The sequence below is a fragment of the Salvia miltiorrhiza genome, chromosome 8, assembly GCF_028751815.1.
Source record: "Salvia miltiorrhiza cultivar Shanhuang (shh) chromosome 8, IMPLAD_Smil_shh, whole genome shotgun sequence".
Lineage (NCBI taxonomy): Eukaryota > Viridiplantae > Streptophyta > Magnoliopsida > Lamiales > Lamiaceae > Salvia > Salvia miltiorrhiza.
This window is the reverse complement of record NC_080394.1, coordinates 51702327-51729639: the sequence shown is the minus strand read 5'-3', so window position 1 is coordinate 51729639 and position 27313 is coordinate 51702327. Positions and strand designations below refer to the sequence as shown.

At 39.4% G+C, this 27313-nt stretch overlaps 3 protein-coding genes across 3 annotated transcripts; 2 read left to right on the top strand and 1 right to left on the bottom strand.

The window, feature by feature from the left end:
• Positions 1-5528: 5528 nt before the first annotated feature.
• Positions 5529-6467, bottom strand: LOC130998643 (F-box protein At5g07610-like). Its single transcript, XM_057924058.1, has one exon. The coding sequence runs from the start codon at positions 6465-6467 to the stop codon at positions 5529-5531; it is 939 nt and encodes a 312-aa protein (XP_057780041.1).
• A 15532-nt stretch (positions 6468-21999) lies between these two features.
• On the top strand, positions 22000-27262 carry LOC130998960 (uncharacterized). The gene has a single exon (XM_057924403.1). The coding sequence runs from the start codon at positions 22013-22015 to the stop codon at positions 26756-26758; it is 4746 nt and encodes a 1581-aa protein (XP_057780386.1). The 5' UTR covers positions 22000-22012; the 3' UTR covers positions 26759-27262.
• On the top strand, positions 26828-27313 carry LOC130998642 (uncharacterized). The gene has a single exon (XM_057924057.1). The coding sequence runs from the start codon at positions 26828-26830 to the stop codon at positions 27311-27313; it is 486 nt and encodes a 161-aa protein (XP_057780040.1).

Sequence of the window (27313 nt, the reverse complement as noted above, 5' to 3'; positions counted from 1 at the left end):
CTTGGATGTGTGTTATCAATAGACTTTAGTTTGATTTAAATTATCATTGTTGTTAAATAGATTGATTTCGAAAATATGTGCAAATTGTCGATAACAGGTGAAACCAAAATCTGAATAATTTCATTTTTTTTAAAAAGTATACCGACGGATTACCGACGGATATACCGTCGATACTTTTCTGGCGAACGGACGGCGGCTCCGGCGATTATTATTGACGGATTAGTCCGTCGGTTTACTGTCGAAAACTGGACGATACAGTCGTCGGCGACTTTGACTTCGGCGATGGACCTTCGGTCGTCAATCCGTCGGTAATAGACAACGGACTATTTTATCCGTCGGTGTACTGTTTACCGACGCGTCTTTTAACGTCGAGCCGTCGACGTCGGTGCTCCGTCGGAATCTTATTTTACCGACGAAAAAATCCGTCGGTGATCGCAGTTTATGTTGTAGTGAGAGTTGAAAAGGTGACGTGGGTCCCAAAAATTCTTCTAAGCCCGTCCGGAGAATTTTGTTTGGAAAGAGGGCTAAGACAAGGTGATCCTCTATCACCTTTCCTCTTCTTGGTCGTGGCGGAAGGTTTAAACATACTAGTGGAAAGAGCAGTTAACAATCAATTGTTGGAGCCGGTCTCGATTGGGAATGAAGGAATGAAGATCTCTCATTTGCAGCATGCGGATGACACTATGCTCGTTGCCACATATAAGAAGGAAAATGCGTGGTCTTTCAAGAGTTTACTCAAGCTTTTTGAACTACTTTCTGGTTTAAAGGTGAACTTTGACAAAAGTAGCCTTGTGGGCGTCGGTACAACAGTGGAAAGAAATGAAGAAATGGCGCGTATTCTCAAGTGCCGTGTGGAGGACCTGCCGATCAAATACCTCGGGGTGAAGATCGGTGCACGTCTATCGCAAACGGAGGATTGGAAGTATTTGATGGAGAAAGTCAAGAGGAAAATCGACAAATGGAGAAATCGGAAAATTTCTTTTGCCGGAAGGGTAACTTTAATTCGTTCGGTCCTGCTGTCCATTCCTATATATCAGCTGTCTTTTTTGGTCTTGAATAAAAGAGTGCTTGCCCATATTAGGTCTTTAATGTGCAATTTTCTGTGGGGTGGGAGGGTGGGCGAGAGGAAAATTCACTGGGTTAAGTTGGGAGAATTTTGTTGTGACACTAGGCATGGGGGTTTAGGCATCAAAGATTTAGAGTGTTTTAACAAGGCGTTGATGATAAAATGGCTGTGGCGTTTTCTAACTGAGGGAGAATGTCTTTGGGCTAGGGTGGTGAGGGCATGTAGGGGGGATATTTTTTAGGATAATGAGGGTTTTCGATTAGAAGGGAGTAAAGAGATGAGGGCGGGGTGGTGGAAGAGGGTGTTAAGTTTGAGTTGGGGAGAAAGAGGAAAATGGGTGAGGGAGAACTTGGTAATAGAAATAGGGGATGGGGGGGCTTTTCCTTTTAGAACCACTGCTGGGTAGGAGGGAAGTGCCTTAAAGAGTTATTCCCTAGGCTCTTTTACATTAGAGCATCTCCAATGTATGGTGTCTTAGGGGGTGTCTTAGATGGTGGTCCCCACCTAAGACACACCACTCTCCAATGCATTGGTGCTTAGAGGGTGTCTTAGATCTCCATTTCCACAAAATTCATATTTCTACACTTTTATTTTTAAATTCTCAATTTCATTAAAAATAAAATTAAACATTACAATAATTAAAATAAAATTAAAAATATAATTAAAATACGATAATAAAATAAAAAAAATAACAATAATTTCCTAATTTAAATAAGTCATCGACGCTTGAGCACTTCTTGGACTAGGTGGTTGTGCAAGGTCAATTGTGCCTCTGTCGTACCCGTCGTATCCTTGTTCAAGAGCTTCATATCCATCTCCTCCCGTTTCATCTCGGCTTGCATTTTTTTGACCTCGGAGATTTCCCCTGTTTTGATAGCATGATCCCTCATGCTTTCGGCCACCTTCTCGAGGGCGTCGGAGAACGTCGAACCTCCTCCCGAAGACCCTTCTCCTTTCTTTGCCTTGCCCTTGTCTCGCTTTGCCGCTTTTTGGCCTTAGGGTCTCGTCGTGACACTCGGCTCCGAAGCAGTGGTGATTGCTCCACCATCAGAGCCCTTCAACTTTTTTGTGGAGTGGACATCCCCGGCTTGCGACATGAATCTTTTGCATTCGCGAAGCACTTTCCAAGCTTTGATGTAGGAGAATTGCTTCTTGAAATTCGCCTCGAACATCGTCTGGGCTTGTTGGGTGATTTGATCGTCGCTCATACCACTCCCCCAATTCTCCTTGCAAGTGTTGTAGAAGCCCTTGAAGAATTTCGTCTCCTTTTAGACACGGGCGAAATGGGACTTGAGATGATCCGGCTTTTGCGGCGGCGCTCCCGACTCATTGAGCGCGTTGAACTTCTCCGCGATTGCTCCCCAATATTGGAGCAACTTTTGGGAGGTCCCCAAAATAGGATTGTGGGTTGCCTCCGCCCACAAGATTGCCACGAGCTCGGACTCGTCGCTAGAATATGAAGCGCGGGTGCCCTTGGCTTTCGGCCTCCTTGCCTCCGGCTCTTCTTGGACGTTGGCGTTCGCCGCCGGCGTGGGAAGATTTCCCGTAGCCAAGACATTGGAGGCTTGCGAAAATGGAGCAAATCCCATCATTGGAAGCCTCAAACCGCCTTGTTGCTCGAGGTATTCATCGAATTCACGATCCATTACAGGCAAAATGTAGAAGAGAGAATTGTTGTTGGGATCTAAAAAATTGTAAAGAGAGAATTGTAGTTGAGAAAGTGGTGAATTTGATATTGTGGAAGAGTGGTATTTATAGAAGGGAAAAAAGGAAAAGGAAAAAAAAAACAAAAAACAAAAAATAGCCGTTTAAAAAACAGCAACGGTCGAAATTAAAAAAAAAATTGCAACGGCTTTTTCAAATTTAAAAAATAGAATTTCAATTTTTTTTTAATTGGACGCACCACACATTTCTCGCCTTCGACCCGTGTCTTGGCTAAGATACGGCCTCGCATCAGGGCGCGTCTCCAGTGCAGCCTCCCTCCCTTCGACCTGGATCGATCCTCCACTCGCACCGACGAGTGGAGATGCTCTTAGCAACTGTAAGGAAGGGAAGATTTTGAATATGGGGGAGTGGGATGAAGGGGTTTGGAGTTAGAAGTTGGAATGGGAGAGAGAGCTGAGGGGAAGAGAACAAAGCTTATTGGCTAACCTACTATCTTTGCTTGGTAGCGTTGTTATTTGTGCAGGTAAACCAAGTGGGTGGAGATGGAAGTCAGTTCTAAAGGCAAATTTTCGGTCAAAACAATATACGGAGCCCTTAGCCACTCAAACGGAATCAATACCGGTGAGAGAAGTGGCTCGACGACAGGAAAAATTTGGAAGATTAAAGCTCCTTTCAAAGCAAAGATGATGTCATAGAGATTATTGAAAGGCAGAGTAGCGACCACTGATAACCTCATAAGGAGACAAATACAAATTTCGTCAATGGATGCCGTCTGTGCTCTTTGCAAGTCACAGGAAGATAATATTGACCATTTGTTCTTCTCGTGCAAGAAGACTTCCGAGGTCTGGTATTCGATTCTATCATGGCTTGGAAAACAAGCAGTCCTTCACAGCAAGCCTTGAGAACACATCACCGCCTTAAAAAACATTGGCGAGAAAGGAGATGCTATCCTCCTCGCAAGCATTTGGACGTGTGTTGTCTAATGTATATGGAAAGCGAGAAACGAATGTAAAAGTTTAATAATGGAAGCTGGTGCAAAGATAAGATCGTGGCTGAGATTATTGCGAGAGTTTAGGGATGGAAAGATGCATACAAAATTACGTGCTCTACTACCGATTTCAGATCGTGGTCCTTGGGAGATCAGATCATTTCCTAATCCCTTGCTTTGTGCTTCTTCAAGTTTATTTTTGGAGTTGTTTGATTCTCTGGAGTTGTACAAGTTTTTTGCTGTTTTTGGTTCTTTGTTGCTGTTACTTTGTAGGCACCACTGGTGCCGTAAGTTTTCTTGAGTTATAAAAGTTTTTTCCTCATAAAAAAAAGGATAATTTTTTTCCATAAAAAGAAACAAGATATTTGAAGTGGGACAATCCAAAAAGGAAAACAAGACATTTAAAGGGGGACAACCTGAAAAAGAAAATAAGACATTTGAAGTGGGACAGAGGGAGTATATAAATCTATGATAAATTTTTCAAAACTAGAGTATATACTTGTTAGCAATTCTGATTACGCTCTTTATAAAAAAAAAAGTCTTATTACGCTCTGAATAGAACTTAATACTAAATGTTATTACTATTTTAAAAAATTAATAAATAAGGTGCACTAAAATTTTCATTGATATGTTTATTAGATATGAACATATATAAAAATGTTTATATTATTACCTAAAGATAATATAATCTAACATTATAGAGATTACCCAATCAAAAATTCTAGTCGCTAGGAGAAAATTTAATATTCTACTCGGGCAAATTTTATAGCATAAGGGTATGTTTGCCTTCTATCCCTCTAAATAAAGAAATAATATAAATAATGAGATATAAATTTATCATTTAAAATGGGGACCACATTTTTTATATCTTGTTTAGTTTGAAAAATAATATATTTATTCACTCCTTATAAAATGATATAAAATTATACCACTATTTTTTAGGCATAAAAGGGTAAATACCACTTTAAACCCCAAATTATTTTTGCACTATCAACTATATCCTGAACTATCGAAAATAATTTTTTAAACCTTGAACTATTAGTTTTGTATCAACTGTACCATTCGTTCATTTTTTTAGCTTCAAAAATTTGACGTGGCTCACCGAACACCATAATGTATTTAGAATCATTCTTTTTTTGACTTATATTATATAAAAGGGTTAATTGTGTCAAAATACTTGACCTTTTTCCAAAATTTGATTTTTTGACAAACTTTTTAATTGTAGCAAAAATTTTAGCTACGTTTTAATTTATTGCAATGTTCGTCCCACGTATATTTCCGGCCAAATCCATTCATTTTCGGCCAATTTATTTTAGCTACGTTTCAATTTATTGCAATGGATTTGAGACGACAATGTTTCATTACCCGGCACGACATGCCACCTAAGCTTTACGGAGGTCCACCTCAGCATGGATTTGGCCGGAAATATACGCGGAACGGACATTGCAATAAATTGAAACGTAGCTAAAATTTTTGCTACAATTAAAAAGTTTGTCAAAAAACCAAATTTTGGAAAAAGGTCAGGTATTTTGATGCAATTAACCCTATATAAAACGACTTGATTATATGCATTACTCATTAAAAATTCAAAGGATGAAAAATGGATAAAGGGTACAATTGATACAAAATTGATAGTTCAAGGTTTAAAAAATTATTTTCAATAATTCAGGATATAATTGATAGTGCAAAAATAGTTTGGGGTTTAAAGTAATATTTACCCGGCATAAAATTATCTATTTTCCACAAGGCTTTGAGGCGAAGAAAGCTAGGAGTAAAAAGGTGTCCATGGACGTAACCATAGCGCGATGACTATAAGAATGAGTTAAACGACACCGTCCTCCACCTTCCGCCTTGCAGTAACGCATCATAGGCTCGACCCACAGCAACGTCACCATCTTCAAACACTTTGACTGGAAAACAATGAAATATATATGAACCGTGACCTTCCCACACGATCACACGTTCCTTACTCCAATCCCTCCCATTTCTCATAAACCAGATGTCGATCTCAACGTCATCCAACGCACCGCAGTGGAGTTCGGTCAAACAAAGGCAATCATCCAAAGCAGACACCCTCCGGAAACAACGATCGTCCTTGCTCCGATGCTGGTGAGGAGGAGCGGAGAAGTAGGTTAAGACCTCGGTTTCGAGATCAAAGCAAATAACATTGGTTTCACTGTCAAGCCAGTGGAGATTCCCACCCAGAAATGCAGGTTCAGAGAACCAATCGCACCTACTCCGAAGCAAAGGCGGAGCCACAGCTCCTACTCCGACTGCCCTCCACCGTCCCGAACCTAGGGTGTATACCAGACATTCGGATCCGCAGATCCGAACCACCTTATACCGGCGAGATGCACCGCTCACTCCAAATCCGAACTTGTATTTTTCTGCGTCGTAGCTGTAGCTTTGACCGAAAGGAGCGGAGAGTTTGAAGAATTCACGGGTGATGGGATTACGTATAATGAAGCGAGGGAGAACTTTGCAGACGATGAAGATCAAGCCGTCGACTGAGGCATGTGCGGCCTCCGTGCCGGGAATGGGGAGCTCGACCACCAGCTCGGGGGCGGCGTCTCTGCCGTTGATTTCGCAGATTCGGTAGAATGTGGACCTTGGGAATCGAGACAGAATGAGGCGTGGGTTGGATTTAGGAAGACGGAAATCACGAGAGTCGAGCATGTCGCGGAATGCCCTGCGCACAAGCTTCGACTTGATGATGCTTCGAATGGGGAGTCTGGAGAGGATGTTCATCGTGATTTCTCGGGGTAGATTCGCAAAAAAATCGATATCTTTTTTCTCCATTGGTTTGGTTGAAATAAGAAAAATTCAAGGAATGAAATGAGAATGAAAGCGAAAATGGGGAGAATTTAAATTACGGAGAGACTATTCTAGTTCTAGACTACATCAAAGACAATAATAAAAATTGAGAGAAACTAAGAGCATCCACAATGATGTGTCTTAGAGGGGTGTCTTAGGAGTGGGTTCCACCTAAGACACACCCCTCTCCAATGCATTGTGTCTTAGGTGGGTGCTTAGATCCTCATTTCCACAAAATTCATATTTCTACACTTTTATTTTTAAAATTCAAATTTCATTAAAATTAAAATTCTACATTACAATAATTTAAATAAAATTAAAAACATAATTAAAATACGCTAATAAAATTAAAAAAAAAAACATAATTTCCTAATTTAAATAAGCCCTCGACGCTTAAGCACTTCTTGGACTAGGTGGTTGTGCAAAGCCAATTGTGCATCCGTCATACCCGTTGTATCCTTGTTCAAGAGCTTCATATCCATCTCCTCCCGTTTCATCTCGGCTTGCATTTTTTTGGCATGGGCGATTTCCCCCGTTTTGAGAGCATGTGATAACCATGCATTTTTACCTCTTAGTGTGTCATATTTGATGGTTAGTTATGAGGTTTTTGTGTGTTTGATGGTTTATTTTGAGCTTATATTAGTTTTTGGTCAAGAACTTGTCACTCGCTTGTGTTTGAACGTATTTTCAGAAATAAAGAAGCAGAATTTGGAAGATTTGGCTGAAATAGAAGTTGTAGTTCGTCTCGATAGGAGTTCGTGAGCGCAAACGGTTCGTAAATCGGAGTTCGGACGAGGGAGAACGAGCCAAAACAAAATCACTGCACAAGGCCGCGCGAGGTCGCGCGGTCCAGTCGCGCGGCCGCGTGACCCAGCCGCGCGACGAAGACAGACCTGCTGGACAGCGCGCGCGGGCTCGGCGCGCGGGCGCGCGACCCGGCCGCGCGAGACGCCGTTTTTCCGCCCAAAATTTGGTTTTTTTGTGATTTTGGGTATTTTTTAGAGCTACAAGACCTAGGGCACCTTTTATCATCTTTGATCATATTCTGACTTTTCCTGAGAGCTGTGAGACACGGAGCAAGAGCAAGACTGAAGATCATCGACTTCACTACGGTTTTTCGTTGTTTAATGTTTATTAGTTTTATTGAGATTGTGATTGTTAGTCATATGTCTATGTGTGGCTAGATCCCTTTTTCCCAGGGTTTAGGGAGTAAACATGATTCCAATTTCTGACTGTTGATTTAATTAATTGAGATTTTTATTCCTTTCTATGTTCTTGTTTTAACTGCTTGCTTTATTGCTTGATCACCAATTTAGCATTATCATAGGTTTTAATTTGAGATCGGGAGATGATAATTAATACCTGAACTAAGAACATAGAACACATTTATTTTAATTCTAAAGGGAATTAATAATTGTGAAGGCTTTAATCCTAGGAACTTTTGGGAGTTACATGTTAGAAGTGTGATCCAGGGATGGTAACCTTGCATGTAATCAACGATTTGTATGCCATGGGAGTGGGTATGAATTAATTTTGAGATTGCCTTAGGAATTGTCTCATTAATTGAATTAAACATGTTAGTTAGGAGAATCTGTTGAAACCTTTACCTTGGGAAACTTTATTTCTTCTGTTACTTCGTATTTTCACAGCTTGATTTCTTTTCAGTGTTTCTTTATTTTAATTTAAATTTGTTTTCCAAAATTAAACCTTTAAGATTCATTTTTCCAGATAGAGTAAAGTAATTAGGAATAGGCATTGATAACAATTAGTCCCTGTGGATTCGACCTTGTCACTGCTATACTCAATTGCACTCGTACACTTGCGGCGTGTTAATAAAATAGCGAACAAGTTTTTGGCGCCGTTGCCGGGGACTGATTTTTATCAGTACTATTCTGTTAATTATTTGATACTACTCTGGATTTTTTTTATTTCTGTTATTTATTTTTCTGTTCTTTATTTTTCCTGCGGTTCTGATTCTTGCGTTGGAGTTTTTTAGGTAGTGCATGAACACGCGATCTCAGAAGCTTCCTCTTGAAGATTTTGATCCTGAGATTGAAGCTACGCTCTGCCGCAAGAACAACCAAGCAAAGCAAGATAATTTGGATTCTATGGCCACTGCGGAAGAAGTCCGTGCGTTGAGAGAGCAGTTGCAGGCGGTGTTGGATGCTCAGAAAAATGCTGCTGAGCAGAAACAGCCGCCTATTGATGAGGCATTTACTCCACTGTACCAATACCAAGAGCTGCCCAGAGTCAACGCGAATAACTTCGAGCTAAGGACTGGGCTGATTACCATGGTGCAGCAAAACCAATATGGAGGTAAAGCCGTGGAGGACCCAAATGCGCATCTGGCGCAATTCTTGGAGTTGTGCAGCACTGTCAAGATGAACGGAGTCCCAGATGACATCATACGACTCCGTCTTTTCCCATTCTCACTCCGGGATAAGGCAAAGTCATGGTATCATACTTTGCAGCTGGGAGCTAATCCTGTATGGGGGGATTTGGCTGATCTTTTCCTGCGGAAGTTCCATCCTCCCGGGCTCACATTGAAGTTAAAGATGGAGATTCTCCAATTCCAACAGTTCGATGGAGAGACGCTAGCAGAGACATGGGAGAGATACCAGGAGAAGTTGAGGAAGTGCCCGTCCCATGGCTTCGATGAGGGGACTCTGGTGGTCATGTTCTATAACGCTTGTGGAGAGCGCACCAGGATGTTCATGGATACAGCTGCAGGGGGCTCATTGCTCAAGAAGGGGAGTTCTGAAGCCATGGAGATCATTGAAAGCATGGCCACCACGAGCTATCAATGGCCATCCGAGAGAGTTCACTTGAAGAAAGTTGCTGCTACCTCCAGTTCAGATCCCGTGGCATTGATTTTGACTCAGCTGGCAGAGATGAACTCAAAAATCAATGCTATGACTGTTGGCAATTATAAGCCAGCTGTAGAGATCCCGACAGGCGTAGAAGACGTCAACTACATCAATGGCAAAAGCTATGGGAACTTTCAGCATGGGCAACAGGGTGGATACAATAGTGGACAGCAGTTTCATCATGGAGGGCGTCCACATCCCAATTTGGCTTATGGGAATCCCAACAATGCAATCCAACCTCCACCAGGCTTCTCTGTTACGAATGGAATCATTAATGAAGAGAAGAAGCCAAATATAGAGGAGCTGATGATGAAGTTCATCTCCAAGGCAGATGAGAGAATGGAAAAGCTAGAGTCCAATGCCGTTGCTGTGGGGACTCAAATGAAGATGTTCGAGACCCAATTGGGTCAAGTAGCCATCGCCGTCAACAAACTCCAACAGTCGGGTAACCTCTTAAACAATGCCAAGGTGAACCCAAAGGAGCAATGCATGGCCATTGGATTGAAGAATGAAGCCCCCTCAGAAGGCAACCATGGATCTCATGAGATGGAGAAAGAAGAGCTCTCGTGGAAAGTCTGGGAGGAAGGCCGACGACTTCCACCTCATCTTCATCCTCCTGGGTGGTTGCCGTTTCCCCAGCGTCACTTTAAGATGGTTGATCTGCCGAGCGGGACTACACAGGAAGGGGCCATGACGGCAAAAGAGGAGAGCGCACGGCTGATTGAGGAAAAAGCTGAGGAGGTCACTGTTGAGGTTTCTGGCAGAAAGAATGATGAAAAGCAAAAAGCTACTTCGCCAACAACTGTGGCCATTCCTCTCCCTAAGCGCCATAAGAAAGAGAGGGTGAAGGAGCAGTTCTCCAAGTTCTTAGAGATCTTCAGGAAAGTGCACATTAATATTCCATTGGTGAAAGCACTGCAGGAGATGCCGCAGTATGTTAGATTCCTGAAGGAGATTATCTCGAGGAAGAGGAGGCTGGAAGAGTTTGAGACGGTGAATCTCAATGAAGAATGCAGCGCAATCTTGCAGAGGAAGCTGCCGGCAAAGGTCAAAGATCCGGGCAGCTTCACACTTTCCTGCATTATTGGAGGCCAGCATTTCGGAAGGTCACTCTGCGACCTGGGGGCGAGCATAAATCTTATGCCTCTATCTGTTTTTCAGCAGCTGGAAATTGGAGAGTTGAAGCAGACATCAATGAGGCTGCAGATGGCGGACAGGTCGGTCACCTACCCTCGTGGAATTGTGGAGAACGTACTCGTGAAGGTGGGGGATTTTATTTTCCCTGCAGATTTTGTGGTTCTAGACATTGAGGATGAGAACAAAATTTCGCTGATTTTGGGGCGCCCGTTCCTGGCAACGGGAAGAGCTTTGATTGATGTGGAGAAAGGAGAGCTCACACTGCGAGTTCATGATGAGAGCCGAACTTTCCATGTCTATGAACCATGCCACATCCACAAAGATGAAGCGCCAAAGAAAGCAAAAGATCCGGGCAAGGTAAGTGTTGATGTTTTTAATACATTTGATACGAATCCTTTTTCTTGGCAGGACCCAGGTGATCGGAAGTTTAAAGGAGGAGTGTTGGTTGAGAAGCATGAAGCAGGGAGAAGCTGTTCGCAGCACTGCTTGTACCAGCCTCCTTGATGAGTTTGCTGTTCGGTCGAGCTAACGACATTAAAAATAGCGCTTATTGGGAGGCAACCCAATTTCTGGTTAGTTTGTTCATTTTCGTTTGTTTGTTTGTTTGTTTTCGTGCCCCACAAATCCTTTTCAAACTTATTCTCCTTGGTAGTGAATAAGTTTGGGGGGATGTGTCTTTGTGGGTGCACTTTTCTTTTTGGTTGTCTTTGTTTGTGTCGTCGTTGAGTTTTCTTAGTCTTGCTTTGGTGGTTTCTTCGTGATGTTACCTTGATGATGATGTGAGTAGTGTAGAGTTTTGTGGATAACTGGTTCATGATGATTTCTGTTTAAAACTTGTGAAATTGCATGCGTTTGTGTTGATATTGTTGTGATTGAGCATGAATGATGAATGATAAGCATGGTCTCTATGTGGTTGCAATCAATGAAATAAGCTGTGAGTTTTGAGCCTTGACTGTCATTATTTTTACAGTCTTATTTCTTATTCTTGAGTGATTGTTTGAGTATGCTTGTGTCTCACTAGAACTTGTCTTGGTTTCTCCCTCGAGGTCACATAGTGTGCTTAATAACTTTGAGATGATAGAAGGCCATCTTTGCTAGCCTATTTATCCCATATTTGTCCTATATCTTTATATGATCCTAGTTCAACCCCTTTGAGCCTTATTTTTCCATATTCTTTGATTTAGCTATGGGTGAGAGCTTGGAAATTGTTAATATGGAATAGTTGGTTTGTGGAGATGAATGATCATGAGTTATGTTTTGTGGTTTCAAATTGAAAATCCTAGTACCCTACAAGTTGTTGAAAAAAAAAAGAATGGTGGAGAAAAGAAAAAAAGAAAAGAAAAGAGAGAGCAAAAGAATTGAAAAAATGGGTACATAAGATGCATTAGAGAGACATAATGTTATGAGAAATAATTGTTGAGTTGTGATGATTTCTCGCATTGAAAAATCTGGTTTTGTGAGAGGTGGAAGATGGTATGGTTTAAGAATGTTATAAGGTTGGTGATCGAGCTACATTGAGGAGTATCTTTTAGTCACTCAGCCAAATTTATCCTACCTTACCAAAGAGCCTACATTACAACTTTCAATAAAGACCTTTTTGATCTTGGTTATAGGAGCACACATTTAGTGGTGGAGAGGTGAGACGATTGACAAGCTTATGGATGAGTACTTGTTTAGCTTGAACTGAGCGTATACACGTCCTTTTTGAATTGATACACTTGAGAGTTGAGAGTTCTTATATTCTTTATCTTTTTGGTGAGGATTGCAATTCATTGAGACCATAATTTGAGTTTGTCATGATTGTGATATTGTGATGATAGGAGATACAAATGCATGTTGGTATTTTGTTGACAAATCTGAAGCCATAATGTTATCCACTTTTCTCGGCGCTCTTGTTGATTCATTCTTGGTTCATCTTTGTTTTGTCCGAGGACGGACAATAGTTCAAGTTTGGGGGGTTGATAACCATGCATTTTTACCTCTTAGTGTGTCATATTTGATGGTTAGTTATGAGGTTTTTGTGTGTTTGATGGTTTATTTTGAGCTTATATTAGTTTTTGGTCAAGAACTTGTCACTCGCTTGTGTTTGAACGTATTTTCAGAAATAAAGAAGCAGAATTTGGAAGATTTGTCTGAAATAGAAGTTGTAGTTCGTCTCGATAGGAGTTCGTGAGCGCAAACGGTTCGTAAATCGGAGTTCGGACGAGGGAGAACGAGCCAAAACAAAATCACTGCACAAGGCCGCGCGAGGTCGCGCGGTCCAGTCGCGCGGCCGCGTGACCCAGCCGCGCGACGAAGACAGACCTGCTGGACAGCGCGCGCGGGCTCGGCGCGCGGGCGCGCGACCCGGCCGCGCGAGACGCCGTTTTTTCCGCCCAAAATTTGGTTTTTTTGTGATTTTGGGTATTTTTTAGAGCTACAAGACCTAGGGCACCTTTTATCATCTTTGATCATATTCTGACTTTTCCTGAGAGCTGTGAGACACGGAGCAAGAGCAAGACTGAAGATCATCGACTTCACTACGGTTTTTCGTTGTTTAATGTTTATTAGTTTTATTGAGATTGTGATTGTTAGTCATATGTCTATGTGTGGCTAGATCCCTTTTTCCCAGGGTTTAGGGAGTAAACATGATTCCAATTTCTGACTGTTGATTTAATTAATTGAGATTTTTATTCCTTTCTATGTTCTTGTTTTAACTGCTTGCTTTATTGCTTGATCACCAATTTAGCATTATCATAGGTTTTAATTTGAGATCGGGAGATGATAATTAATACCTGAACTAAGAATATAGAACACATTTATTTTAATTCTAAAGGGAATTAATAATTGTGAAGGCTTTAATCCTAGGAACTTTTGGGAGTTACATGTTAGAAGTGTGATCCAGGGATGGTAACCTTGCATGTAATCAACGATTTGTATGCCATGGGAGTGGGTATGAATTAATTTTGAGATTGCCTTAGGAATTGTCTCATTAATTGAATTAAACATGTTAGTTAGGAGAATCTGTTGAAACCTTTACCTTGGGAAACTTTATTTCTTCTGTTACTTCGTATTTTCACAGCTTGATTTCTTTTCAGTGTTTCTTTATTTTAATTTAAATTTGTTTTCCAAAATCAAACCTTTAAGATTCGTTTTTCCAGATAGAGTAAAGTAATTAAGAATAGGCATTGATAACAATTAGTCCCTGTGGATTCGACCTTGTCACTGCTATACTCAATTGCACTCGTACACTTGCGGCGTGTTAATAAAATAGCGAACAAGTTTTTGGCGCCGTTGCGGGGCAAGTATCCATGATAGTAGTAATACCTGCAGCAAGCCCCGAAGGAGATGCCAAGTTCCTCGAGGGTTTTGGGCTAGAATTGCCCGAGTTTGAAGCGTTCCGTGGTGGAGTGTGATGAGAGAAGTTGGTCGAGATCACAGGGAGATTGAGTGCCGACCTATCCAGACGGCCGGAATCCATGAAGAAGAAAACGAAGTCGGCGAACTAGGGTTTCGCACGTTGAGATTTTACGTAAATATTTAATTAAAATTTAAATAATTAATACTCCTTATGTCTCACTACTCTCACCTCACTTGTCCTAATTCTTTTCACCACGTTTATTGAGAGTAAGATTGTAATGTAAAGTAAAATAAAGTATGCAAGCTCGTATATATTATAGTAGTACAAATTTATTACTTCAAAAAAAAATAGGCAAGTCGAATGGGACGATCCAAAAAGAAAATTAGGCCAAATGAAGTGTGACGAAGGGAGTAAAATTTTAAAAAATTATCTCTCATTTTTGTTTTTAATAAATCAATTCTTCAATTCTTTTTATTATTATTATTTTATTAATTTCATAATGTCAATTTTTGTTATTATAGATATAATAATTAATTTGATATCAATTTATATAAATATAAAGTATTTCCCGGTTAATACTGCAAATGCTAATACTTGTAATCACAATGATGCACAAAACAATATAAATAAATACACTACTATATCAGAATTTTGGTACTCGATCTTCATTACATCCCAATCCTTGTAAATTGTAATCACTATTTCCTTGTTATGTATATAAATCTACGATAAACTAAGATAATCTTTTCCAGAACTAAAGAAATTAACTTTGTAATCACTATTTTCATGTTAAACTATCTCGAGTTAGCCATTCTAGAATGAAACTTAATTTTATTTTTATTGTAAGTAATTAAAAAGGTTGGAAGCGAGAATGGATCATCTTCTTCCGAAAACAATCGAACATCCTCTTCCGGAAACAAGGTTTTGAGGCGAAGAAAGCTGGCAGTATAAAGATGCCCCTTAACAAAGCCATACGATGACTATAATAATGACTAAAACGACACCGTCCTCCACCTTCCGACTTGCAGTAATGCATCATATGGTCGGCCCACAGCAACACGTCACCATCTTCAAACACTTTGATTGGGAAACAATGAGACAATTCTCTACCGTGACCTTCCCACACGATTACATGTTCCTTACTCCAATCCCTCCCATCTCTCATAAACCAGATGTCGATCTCAACGTCGACCGACAAACCGCCGCAGAATTCTGTCAAACAAAGGCAATCATCCAAAACAGAGACACTCCGGAGACAACGATCGTCCTTACTCCGATGCTGATAAGGAGGAGCAGAGAAGTAGGTTAAGACCTCGGTTTCGAGATCAAAGCAAGAAACTATGGTTTCACTATGAAGCCAGTGAAGATTCCCACCCAGAAATGCAGGTTAATAGCACAACTGGCACCTGCTCCAGAGCAAAGGTGGGGTCTCAGCTCCCTCGCCCGCTTCGACTGACCTCCACTGTCCCGAACCTAGGGTGTATACCAGACACTCGGATCCGAAGATCCGAACCACCTTATACTGGCGAGATGCAACGCTCACTCCAAATCCGAACTTGTATTTGCCCGGTTCGTAGCGATAGCTTTGACCGAGACCGAGAGGGGCGGAGAGTTTGACGTATTCACGGGTGATGGGATTGCGTATAATAAAGCGAGAGAGAAATCTGCAGATGATGAAGATGAAGCCATCGACTGTGGTATATGCGGCTTCGTTACCAGTAGCTCAGGGGCGGCGTCTCTGTCGTTGATTTCGCAGATTCGGTAGAACGTCGACATTGGGTATCGAGATAGAATAAGGTGTGGGTTGAGTTTAGGAAGACGAAAATCACGAGAGTCGATCATGTCGCGGAATTCCCTGCGCACAAGCTTCGACTTCATAATGCTTCGAATGGGGAGTCTGGAGAGGATGTTCATGGTAATTTCTCGGGGTAGATTCGCAAAAAAATCGATATCTTTTTTCTCCATTGGTTTGGTTGAAATAAGAAAATTTCAAGGAACGAGAATGAAAGCGAAAATGAGGAGAATTTAAATTACCGACAAACGATTCTAGTTCTAGAATACATCAAAGACAATAATAAAGATTGAGAGAAACTAAGAGACAACTGCGACATGATCGATGAAGACAATCATAAAGATTGAGAGATACGAAGAGACAATGAGATAAATGAACAGCAGCATTAAGTGTTGGGTGCTTAAAAAAGAGAGGTGCTTTATTGGGGTTCAGATCTAATTTATTACACTTAATGTCTTATTTTTATATTTTTTATCCATTTTAAATTTTATATTTTTTTAGTTTACTTTTATGATTATTAATTAAAGTGTATTTCACCTAATAATGAAGGTATATAATTAATTTTATTATTTAATTTTACTTTTATTAGATAATTAATAATATGTTATATGGTATGTAATTTTTTAAAATAAAAATTAAATATAATTCATAGTATTATAATAAATTTTATTTTTATAAAAACATTATTAAATTAATAAGTATTTCCGATTAATTGTACCATAATTTTATGTATTCCATTATATTTTACCATTATACCTATTATTTTGATAATATCTTAAAAAAATTATTATACTCCCTCTGTCCACAAAAAAAATAGTCCTAATAAAGGACAAGCACGAATTTTAATAAAAACAATGTTATATTATTGTGAGTACTGGAGAAATGATCTCATTTAAAAATTAGTGTTATAATGATAATTAATTGTATTGTGAGTGAATAATAGAGCTCACCATGTAATGGATAGTTTCCAAAATTAAATTAAAACATACTCCAAAATAATAGAGCTCACCATGTAATGGAGTACAAAATAAAAATTAAATAAAAAATAGATAAGAAAATATTAAAAATTAAAAGGGAAACATAAAATGATACGCCAAATATGGTACATTGCATATCAAGTGATCAAGCAATAGAGCAGTTAATACCTAAGGCCTAAGGTCTTGAGTTCTAGTCCATCATGACGTGGTCTTTAATTTTTTTTATTTAATTATTAAGTTATATAAAAAAACAACTTTAATTTAATCTATTATCACTAAGAAACATAGAAATATAAATCATTAGAATCTTACTAAAAGCCCCATATTTTTTTTACCAATTATCTGAATCATTAGAATCTTACTAAAATCCCCATCATTTTTTCACGAACCATCTCGTCAAATCAAAATTCCTCTTGATACAAATAAATTTATCAGAATATTTGGCATCAATTTTCTTTACTTGTCTATAAATTTACATATATGATACGTTTCATTATACAAATTCAATTAATCAAGGTCAATGCCTTTCCCTTCGTTTAAGAAATTAATTTTTAATTACCAAGGAATTAAACGAGTTGGCAATTTATGCATGACTCTTCAACTTAATGGCATCAATTGCATGCAACCAAGGAATGAGAACTTAATTGGTGCATTAATAGGACTGATTTTGTTAAGGATCGTGCTTTTATATGCTTATTTTCCATGCTTGGCATTTCTTCGAATAGTATGAGCTTTGGGAGTGGCCTTGCATGGGCGACATTCTTTGGTTTACTCTTTGCACAAGTCAGTCCTATATCTCACATGGTTCTAAATAAAACCTAGAAAATAAGTCCTGATATTATATAATATATATATATATATATATATATACTGGTGGAGTTTCGGGATTTCGTCAGATTTTGCTGAGGACTGAATACATCAAGTGCAGGTTTTACAAGCTTTCTTAGTTCTTCAAGTTTTAGTTACTTTTTGTTCTAGTTTACTTTAAAATTTAGTTTTACTTTAGTTTAGTTTCGAAGATTGTAATTGAGTGACAGTAATTTCATCTTTGCGACGTTTACGGTATTTCAGTATTTATTTCAATTTACTTGCTTTGTTATGTTTATGCGTTTCTTTAAATTAGTAGCTATTGGCAATTCTTAGTCACATCTTGTAACATCATAAACTAGTTCTAGAATAGGTCCATCTTTGATATGGTTGTTGTATAGTTACGAAATACGCACATGCGATATTACATATATGTAATGTAAAATATACACCGCTCGGTTCTATGTTTGTCCTAATTCCATCGTATGAACTCGTCAAAATAGTTTAAAAGTATACACCATTTATATGGTTATAAAGAAATCATATATATATATATATATATAGGGTTAGGTTCAATGAAAAAGGCCTAAATGTAAGAAAGAAGAGAGAAGTAATCTCATCCGTTGATCTTATCTAATCTAACGGACATGATTTGTTCACGCCATGTTCAACGGATTTTTTCGTTGAACATTCGTGAACATATACAATATTTTTGGGGGTTCTGGGTTTCGACACCCCATATGTTCAACGAAAAAATCCGTTGAACATGGCGTGAACAAATCATGTCCGTTAGATTAGATAAGATCAACGGATGAGATTACTTCTTTCTTCTTTCTTACATTTAGGCCTTCTTCATTGAACCTTGGCCTATATATATATATATATATATATATATATATATATATATATATATATCTAGTTCAGCCCTTCACAGTTTTTACAATTTGTTGAAAATAGTCAATGTATTATGTACTTCTATCTACAATGTTTTGTTTCACAGAGGCATTGATTACTACTCCCTCCGTCCCAATAAAACTGGCGGGCACGAAGATTAAGAAGAAGATAGTTATGTTTAATTAATGGTTATAAAGAAACCATATATATATATATATATATATATGGTTATAAAGAAATCATATATATATATATATATATATCCATCTAGTTTAGCCCCTTCGATTATGAGCGTCTTCAAACTGAAAGAACAAAAACAAGTTCTATTACCACAATGCACAACATGATTAGTGAAGCTCATGGTGACACCTTTGTCTTTGGTCTTTTGTTTGATGTCTTATTATGAAGATCATCGCTTTGAGCATTGGGGGAGATTGTGAGGGTCTTCAAAGAGAGATACGTGGATGAGAACCCCGTTGTCGGAAATGCACAAAAAGGATCTAATGAAAGCCCGCACTTTGAATTGTTATGTGATAACGATTTCAACTTTGGGCAAGAATTGCCAATAGCTACAATGTTGTGACAACACCACAAGAAAAACGCACATACATAACGGAGTTTCTCCGTTATCTATACCCAAAAAAAACCGATAGCATCATAATAAGGTGGCATTCTTCCAACTGTCCACCATGGTAAATCACTATCCGAGTCATATAGGGAGTCTCAGATCTTTTATCTGCTCACGACATCTTTCCCCTAAATCCCCTCCAAGATGGAGATTAAAGCATTGCCGGATATCAAGTGATTCAAGGCGTGGACAACCATCAAGGATGTTTTTAAGTCCTTCATTTTGCATCTCATTTCCAATGAGTTGAAGATGATGCAAATTAGGCATGCATTTTCCGATTGCTTCAGCACAACAAGATGGAGATTAAAGCATTGTCGGATGTCAAGTGATTCAATTTACAAGAGTTACTGGATCGCGGAGGCTCGATATTGGTTCCTCCCGGTAACTCTTGTAATGTCGGATGTCAAGTGATTCAATTCGTATCTCATTGCGCAGCTCATACACATTAGGATCACGAGCACGGGACGAGTTAGCCAAGCGTTGTACCGTGATTTAGGGTTTTTTTCGGGTTTTTTCTTTGGTCATTTTTTCCCTTTTCTTCGAGTCAAAATCTTTCAAATTGTTCAAGTGCTCGATAACCATAGAACCGCGCGGTTCTATGGTTCCCATGAGAAAGTAGAGATTCGAAAATAATTCTTTGGTTCAGTCTGTTGAATTTAAATCTGTGCCACATTGCTATTCTTCAAGGAATGTAGCGACCCGCTCTTTTTATTTTATTTAATTATGGTATCGCGATAATTAATATCGCATCTTTCAGTAAATAGAACCCAGTTGCCATTTATATATGAATCCAGTTTATGATCCTGATTTTTTATTTATCAGAGATGGAGTATTATTTTAGCCGTATGCTTTTGTATGCATGAGAAAAACGCGACGAGGATTATTGAGCTATTCAATAATTATTTTTCCAAGTTATAATTGACTTAGCAAAGTCATGTTATTTATTAATCGAGAAACAGAAGCAGTGATTGGGCGTATTTATACGCATTTATTTGAAAGTTTTTGATATGATTTTTGTACTTAATTCGTGTTAAATATCATCTTTAGGATATGATTATGATTTTATATGTATTTTGATGGTATTTGATAGGTTTTGGAGAAAATGATTGATTTTGAGAAGAGTTTTGAAGTGGTGAAGCCGTGTGAAGAGGAAGCTGTGCCCATTTTACTTGGACGTGGTCTAAATCCATGAAATTATGATGAAAATGCCATGTTTGACTAAAATGAATCAATGAAGGCTGCCATATTTTGATGAAAGTGGTTAAAAGGCCCCATGCGCCATTTTATTTTGATTTAAAGGCCACATACGCCACTTTAAGTTGTTTTAATTAGACTAGTTTGTTTTTTTGGACTTTATGTCATTTTTTTTTAGTTGCCTAATTAGACTAGGTTAGTATTATTTTAATTTCCTTAGTCATATATATATGTGAAGTCAGCTGCAACTAGAGACATATATCATAATTCACGCCAATCTTGAGAAAGCAGATTGGACGCAAGTTTGGAGACTTCAAATCAAGTTTTATTTCTTTCATCCCTTGAAATTTATTTATTTATTTCTTGTGTTATTTAATTATGTTTTCTAGCTAAATTTCTTTATTCCGGCATCGATTAGGGAAGCACTAGCGAAATTATTCTGTGAGATCTAATTATTCTTATACTTTATTTTTATGCTTGCACCTGCGATTCTTCATGTTTAATGATATTAATTGTTTTAATCCATTAGATAGTTGCAAATATTTATTGGGTTAGAATTAATTATATAGCCAATTGAACCGGCCATCCGTAATTGTGGTTTAGGTTTGATTAGTGGTAAATTGACACATCAGGGTCAAGGGAAAAGCAGTCTTAATTCAATAATCCTGCGTCAGAGTTTATTGGTTTTGAATCGGGTTTCTCTAAATATTAATGTTGTCGGCTCATTAAACCTATAGAGCGTCTCTTACGGTTGTCAGTCGATTAGGGTAGTAATTAGTGAAGCGTCTTCCTGATTATCGAATAATTAAGGAGAAATAAGATCACGTCAGAAGCGTCTTCGGTGGTTATAACTGGTTTGTTTGCATAATTTAAAGTTATTTTTGCATCGATGATCGGAATAATTGAGCTAGGGTGGACTTAATTGATTGCTGGAATTCTTTTATCAATTGTTGGAATTTTTATTCATCTTTTAGTTAATTGGAAAAATTGGTTTATTCGGATTTTATTTATTTAATTTTAAGTTTAGTATTTTCTATATTTTCTTCTCAAAATTTCGTGGTTACTTTGCAGACTTTAATTAGAGAAATTCTCGCCAGTCCCTTGGGAGACGATTTTGCTTACTGCTGTCTGCGCAGTGTGGGCATACCGGCTGACTGCCGGATATTTTTGGTGTAAAACGACGCACCAAGCAGCTATATTTTATTAATGCTACTAGAAGTCGAGGAATTATTCCGACTACAAAGCAGATTAAATCCACGGATTTAATTTAAGTCATATTACAGTTTTTCAATATTTGAAGCAAGGAAGCAAATATCAAACAGATACAGTAACGGATGATAGAGAATAGAAGCCAGTATTTTATTACAGTTCACGAATACAGTCTACTCCCCAGCTTGGGGAAAATCGTATAGTATATTACAAGGTTGAATTTACGTGGCCACCTTACTGCCACTCACTCAAGTTGGCACAACAATCAAAGAAAGAGAGAAGGTTTAAAAGTAGAGTGCTGCAGGAGGATACTTTTATTTACAAAGAAAGAAGAGAGATAGAAAAGTCAATAAAGCTAGTAGAAAGAAAATGAGTATGCTGCCGACCACCCTCTGCACCCCATCTCTTCAAGCTGCCTCCAATGGCTGCAATGTTCCCTCAAACCTCAACCTCCAGCCACCCTATTTTCCTGCACATCCTGCTAGCATACTCAAGTATGCAGCAACAAAGTCTTCCACTAAGCATAAATCCCAACCAGCAAATGCAAACTTTCACTCTCACTTCATTTCAGCAAAAATTATCAAAGAGCAGCAGCGAGTTCTGCCAAAGCATCGAAGAAGAAATTGAAGATCCAATGGGTGACCGTAATAATAGGGATGAGGAGAACGATAGAGAGATCGTTGATCCTCGACAGGAACCACCTCAACTGATCAGAGAGTTAGGCCGTCATAGAAGCAATCGCCCTTTGTGCATTGTCCTTCCTGCCATTAATGGCAACGCTGAAATACGGCCTGGTTTCATTCAAGTGCTACCCAAATTCGGTGATTTACCTGGAGAGAGTGCACACAAGCATCTGGCTGAATTTGATCTAGTTTGCTCAACTCTACGCCCTCATGGTTTTACTGAAAATAATTTGAGGCTATTGACTTTTTCTCATACTTTGCAGGGTAGAGCGAGAGATTGGCTTTTTGATCTTCCTCCTGGTTCGATTAGAACTTGGGGAGATTTAGAAGAACAATTCTTGCGAAAATTCTTTCCTGAGTCCAGAGCTGCAAATTTGAGAATGGCCATTAGCAGCATTAAACAGAAGAAGGCGGAGAGTTTAGCCGATTATTGGGAGAGATTCCAACAGCTGTGTCGCAAGTGTCCTGATCATGGATTTTCTGACTACCAATTGCTTACTAACTATTTTTATCGTGGTATGTCTTCTTTTGATAGGAAAATTGTTGACGCTGCTTGTGGTGGAAGCTTGACCAATAAAACTTTGGACGAAGCAAAGCAACTCATCGTTGACATGGTTTCAAATGGCCAACAATATGAGGATGAGGATGATGATCGTTATAGGCCAGTGCAGAAAGTAGAAGATTCCAACATGAACGAGAGAATTGATGCTCTCACCTCTTTAGTTAGAGGACTTGCTGTCTCTAAAACTCAACACGTTCAATGTGGAATTTGCTTTGAAAATAATCATCCTACTGATGCATGTCCATCTCTGCAGGATAATAATACTGAGCAAGCGTGCATGGGATCCGCTGATGAGCAAGAGATGAACGCACAAAGGCAAAGGCGAAACGACCCTTTTTCCAACACCTACAATCCAGGGTGGAGAAATCACCCAAATTTTAGGTGGAGACAGCAGGAACCAGGGATGTACGCGCCGAATCCGCCACAGGTTGGACAGTATGCCCATACCGCACGTCCTGCACCGAGTTTTGCACCCAATATGAACGATATCATGAAGAGCCTCACCCAGAGCAGTGAAATTGTGAAGAATTTGGTGCAAAGTCAGCAGGCGTTCCAGCATGAAACTCAGGCAGCGTTGAGTAATATGGGCACACAAATCACGCAGTTAGCCACTCAGGTGAACAAGCTGCAGGCGAATCAAGGCCGACTTCCTTCTGTCACGGAGATGAATCCCAAGGAAAATGCAAGTGCAGTAACTACAAGAAGTGGGAGAATTCTAGCTGAGCCACAACCTAAGCACCAGAACAAAGATAAGCCCGATGAAGCCAAGGACGATGCAATTAGTGAAAAGTCACCAGAATCCACCGAGCCTAGCTCTTCTAAGGTAAGTGGAAAACCTAAGGTTTCAATTCCTCAATCACTGACTGCACCACCTTTTCCTTCTAGGTTGGCTCAGAACAAGAGAATTGAAGAAGAGAAGGATATTCTGGAAATCTTCAAGAAGGTAGAAATAAACTTGCCCTTGCTTGATGCAATTAAGCAAGTTCCCAGGTACGCAAAGTTTTTAAAAGAGTTATGCTCTAAGAAAATGAAGTTTGGGAATGATGCGAGAATTCGAGTGAGTGAGAATGTTTCTGCTGTTCTGCAAAGAAAATTGCCCCAAAAGTGTCGAGATCCTGGTATGTTCACTATTCCATGCATTATAGGTAATAAAACTGTTGAGAGAGCCATGCTGGATTTAGGAGCATCCATAAATGTCATGCCTTATTCTGTGTATAAGGATTTGCAATTAGGACCTTTGAAAGACACTCGTGTTATCATTCAGTTAGCTGATAGGTCTACTGCATATCCCGAAGGTGTTGTTGAGGATGTCCTTGTCAAGGTCAATGATTTGATTTTTCCTGTGGATTTTTATATTGTTGATATGGATGATTCTGCTAAGCAATCCTTGATTCTTTTAGGGAGACCATTCATGAAAACTGCTAAAGCAAAAAATGATGTGGATAGTGGAATGCTTAGCCTTGAATTTGATGGAGATGTTGTCACATTTAATATTTTTGAGGCTATGAAGCATGTTGAGGATCCTGAATCTGTGTTCATGATTGATGTTATTGACCATTTGGTTGAGGAATTTGTTGAGAATTTCAGGGAGGATGAGCTTGAGCATGTTATTTTCAGTTCCCTAACTGAAGAGAACTCCAAAACTGAGGAGAATGAAGCCATTAGAGAGATTATCATGCAGCTGTACTCAACGGAGGAAATTCCAGTTCGGCACCTGTCGAGCAAGATGCCCATACCGACCAGCACAGAACCGATTTTGCCCTCTGTTGTGAAGCCACCGAAGCTGGACTTGAAGGTACTGCCCCAGCATCTGAAATATGTGTTTTTAGGAGAGGATGACACGCTGCCAGTGATCATCAACAATGAACTCAGTGCAGAACAAGAGGTAAGGTTGGTAAGTCTTCTTAAGATGCATAAATCTGCCATTGGATGGACTATAGCCGATATCAAAGGTATTAGTCCCTCTACTTGCATGCATAGAATCTTACTTGAGCCTAATAGTAAGCCGTCTAGGGATCCTCAAAGAAAATTGAACCCTGTCATGAAAGAAGTTGTGCTTAAAGAAATTCTTAAATTGCTTGATCTAGGGATTATTTATCCGATTTCTGATAGTACATGGGTCAGTCCTGTTCATGTGGTTCCTAAGAAGTCTGGTTTTCAATTGGTTAAGAATGAGAAGAATGAGTTGATTCCCATGAGGTTGCAAACTGGTTGGCGTATGTGCATTGATTTTAGGAAGTTGAATAATGCTACTAGGAAAGATCATTTTCCATTACCTTTCATTGATGAGATGCTTGAGCGATTGGCTGGTAAGGAATTCTTTTGTTTTCTTGATGGCTACTCTGGATATTTTCAAATTTTTGTAGCTCAGGAAGATCAAGAGAAAACCACTTTTACTTGTCCTTTTGGCACTTTTGCATGGCGTCGTATGCCGTTTGGATTATGTAATGCTCCTGGTACTTTTCAGCGTTGTATGATGAGTCTATTTTCTGACATGATTGAGAGTTGCATAGAAATTTTCATGGATGATTTTACTGTGCATGGAGACTCTTTTGACCATTGTTTGACTAATCTTGAACAAGTTTTGCAGAGATGTGTCGACACTAATTTGGTGTTGAACTTTGAGAAATGCCATTTCATGGTGAGAGAGGGGATTGTTCTTGGGCATGTGATTTCTGCAAGAGGAGTAGAAGTTGATAAGGCGAAAATTGATTTGATTGTTAAGTTACCTTATCCTTCTAATGTGAAAGAGATTCGTGCTTTCTTAGGCCATGCAGGTTTTTATAGGCGTTTCATAAAAGACTTTGCAAAGACTGCTCAACCTCTCACTAGGTTGCTTCATCAAGATGTGTCTTTTGTGTTCGATGACAAGTGCAAGGAGGCCTTTGATTTGTTGAAGAGTAGACTCACTTCTGCCCCCATCATTCAACCACCAATTTGGGGAGAGCCTTTTGAAATCATGTGCGATGCAAGTGACTTCGCCGTTGGAGCAGTGCTAGGGCAGAAAGTTGGGAAAGAGAGCCATGTGATTTACTATGCTTCCAAAACTCTCAACCCGGCTCAATGCAATTACACAACCACGGAGAAGGAGCTTTTAGCCATCGTTTTTGCTTGTGAAAAATTTAGATCTTATTTGATTGGCTCTAAAGTTGTTGTTTATTCTGACCATGCAGCTCTTAAGTATTTGCTCTCTAAAAAAGAATCTAAGCCTCGCTTGATCCGTTGGATTCTGCTTTTGCAGGAATTTGACTTGGAGATTAAAGATAAAAAGGGAGCCGAGAACTTGGTAGCTGACCATTTAAGCAGACTGCAGACTGTGTCGGATGGTATGCCCATACCAGACGACTTTCCAGACGAACAGCTGCTGCACATCGATGGTAACACTCCTTGGTATGCTGATTTGGTTAATTTTCTTACTGCTGGAGTTTTTCCTAAGGGAATAGAGACAGCCCGTAAGAATAAGTTGAGGAGCCAAGCAAAATACTTCATATGGGATGATCCTTATTTGTGGAAGACCTGTGCGGATCAAGTGATACGACGTTGCATCCCTGATGAGGAGATTCATTCCATTTTGAATTTTTGCCATGCTCATGCTTGTGGAGGTCACTTTGGTCCCAAAAGAACGGCACGTAAGATTCTCGATTGTGGTTTTTATTGGGAAACTATTTTTAAGGATTCTTACAATTTCTGCAAAAATTGTGACAAGTGCCAAAGAACAGGTAATATCTCTTCTCGCAATGAAATGCCTCAAGTCCCTATTTTGGTTTGTGAAATCTTTGACATTTGGGGAATGGATTTTATGGGGCCGTTTCCTAGTTCTTTTGGAAATTCTTACATTCTTTTGGCTGTTGATTATGTTTCGAAGTGGGTGGAAGTGAAGGCCACCCGCACTAATGACTCTAAAGTTGTTGCAGGGTTCCTTAAGGCTAATATTTTTAACAGATTTGGAGTGCCCCGTGCCATCATCAGCGATCAAGGAACCCATTTTTGCAACCGCACTTTGGAAGCACTTTTCAAGAAATATGGAGTCCACCATCGAGTTGCCACGGCATATCATCCCCAATCCAACGGTCAAGCTGAAGTTTCTAACCGAGAAATCAAGAGCATCCTTGAGAAAACAGTCAACCCGAGATGAAAGGATTGGAGTTTGAGACTGGACGATGCAGTGTGGGCATACCGTACTGCTTTCAAGTCACCGATTGGTATGTCTCCATACCGGCTGATTTTTGGGAAGCAATGTCATCTACCTGTTGAGATGGAGCATAAAGCTTTTTGGGCCGTGAAGGAATTCTGTTTAGATGAGAAAATCGTTGGCAAAGAAAGGCAATTCCAACTGCAAGAATTAGAGGAGATTCGATTGGAGGCGTATGACCATGCAAGTCGTTACAAGGAACGAACCAAATTTCTGCACGACAAATACATTAGAAGGAAATCCTTTGAAGTTGGGCAGAAGGTTCTCTTGTTTAACGCACGCTTAAGGATTATGCCAGGAAAATTGAAATCTCGTTGGTTGGGCCCGTTTGAAGTTGTTAGTGTGAGTCCTCATGGAGCTGTGGAAATCCAAAGCCTCGAAACACGAAAGTGTTTTAAGGTTAATGGACAATTACTCAAGCCATATTATGTTGGAGTCGAGATGGAGTCGTTCAATGCGCTCAGCCTGACGTCTCCAACCATCGTGAAGGATTTTTGA

What these genes read in the sequence shown, in the direction of transcription:
- LOC130998642 (XM_057924057.1), top strand. Translation starts at nt 26,828, where the DNA reads ATGTCTCCATACCGGCTGATTTTTGGGAAGCAATGTCATCTACCTGTT.
- LOC130998960 (XM_057924403.1), top strand. Translation starts at nt 22,013, where the DNA reads ATGGGTGACCGTAATAATAGGGATGAGGAGAACGATAGAGAGATCGTT.
- LOC130998643 (XM_057924058.1), bottom strand. Translation starts at nt 6,467, where the DNA reads ATGAACATCCTCTCCAGACTCCCCATTCGAAGCATCATCAAGTCGAAG.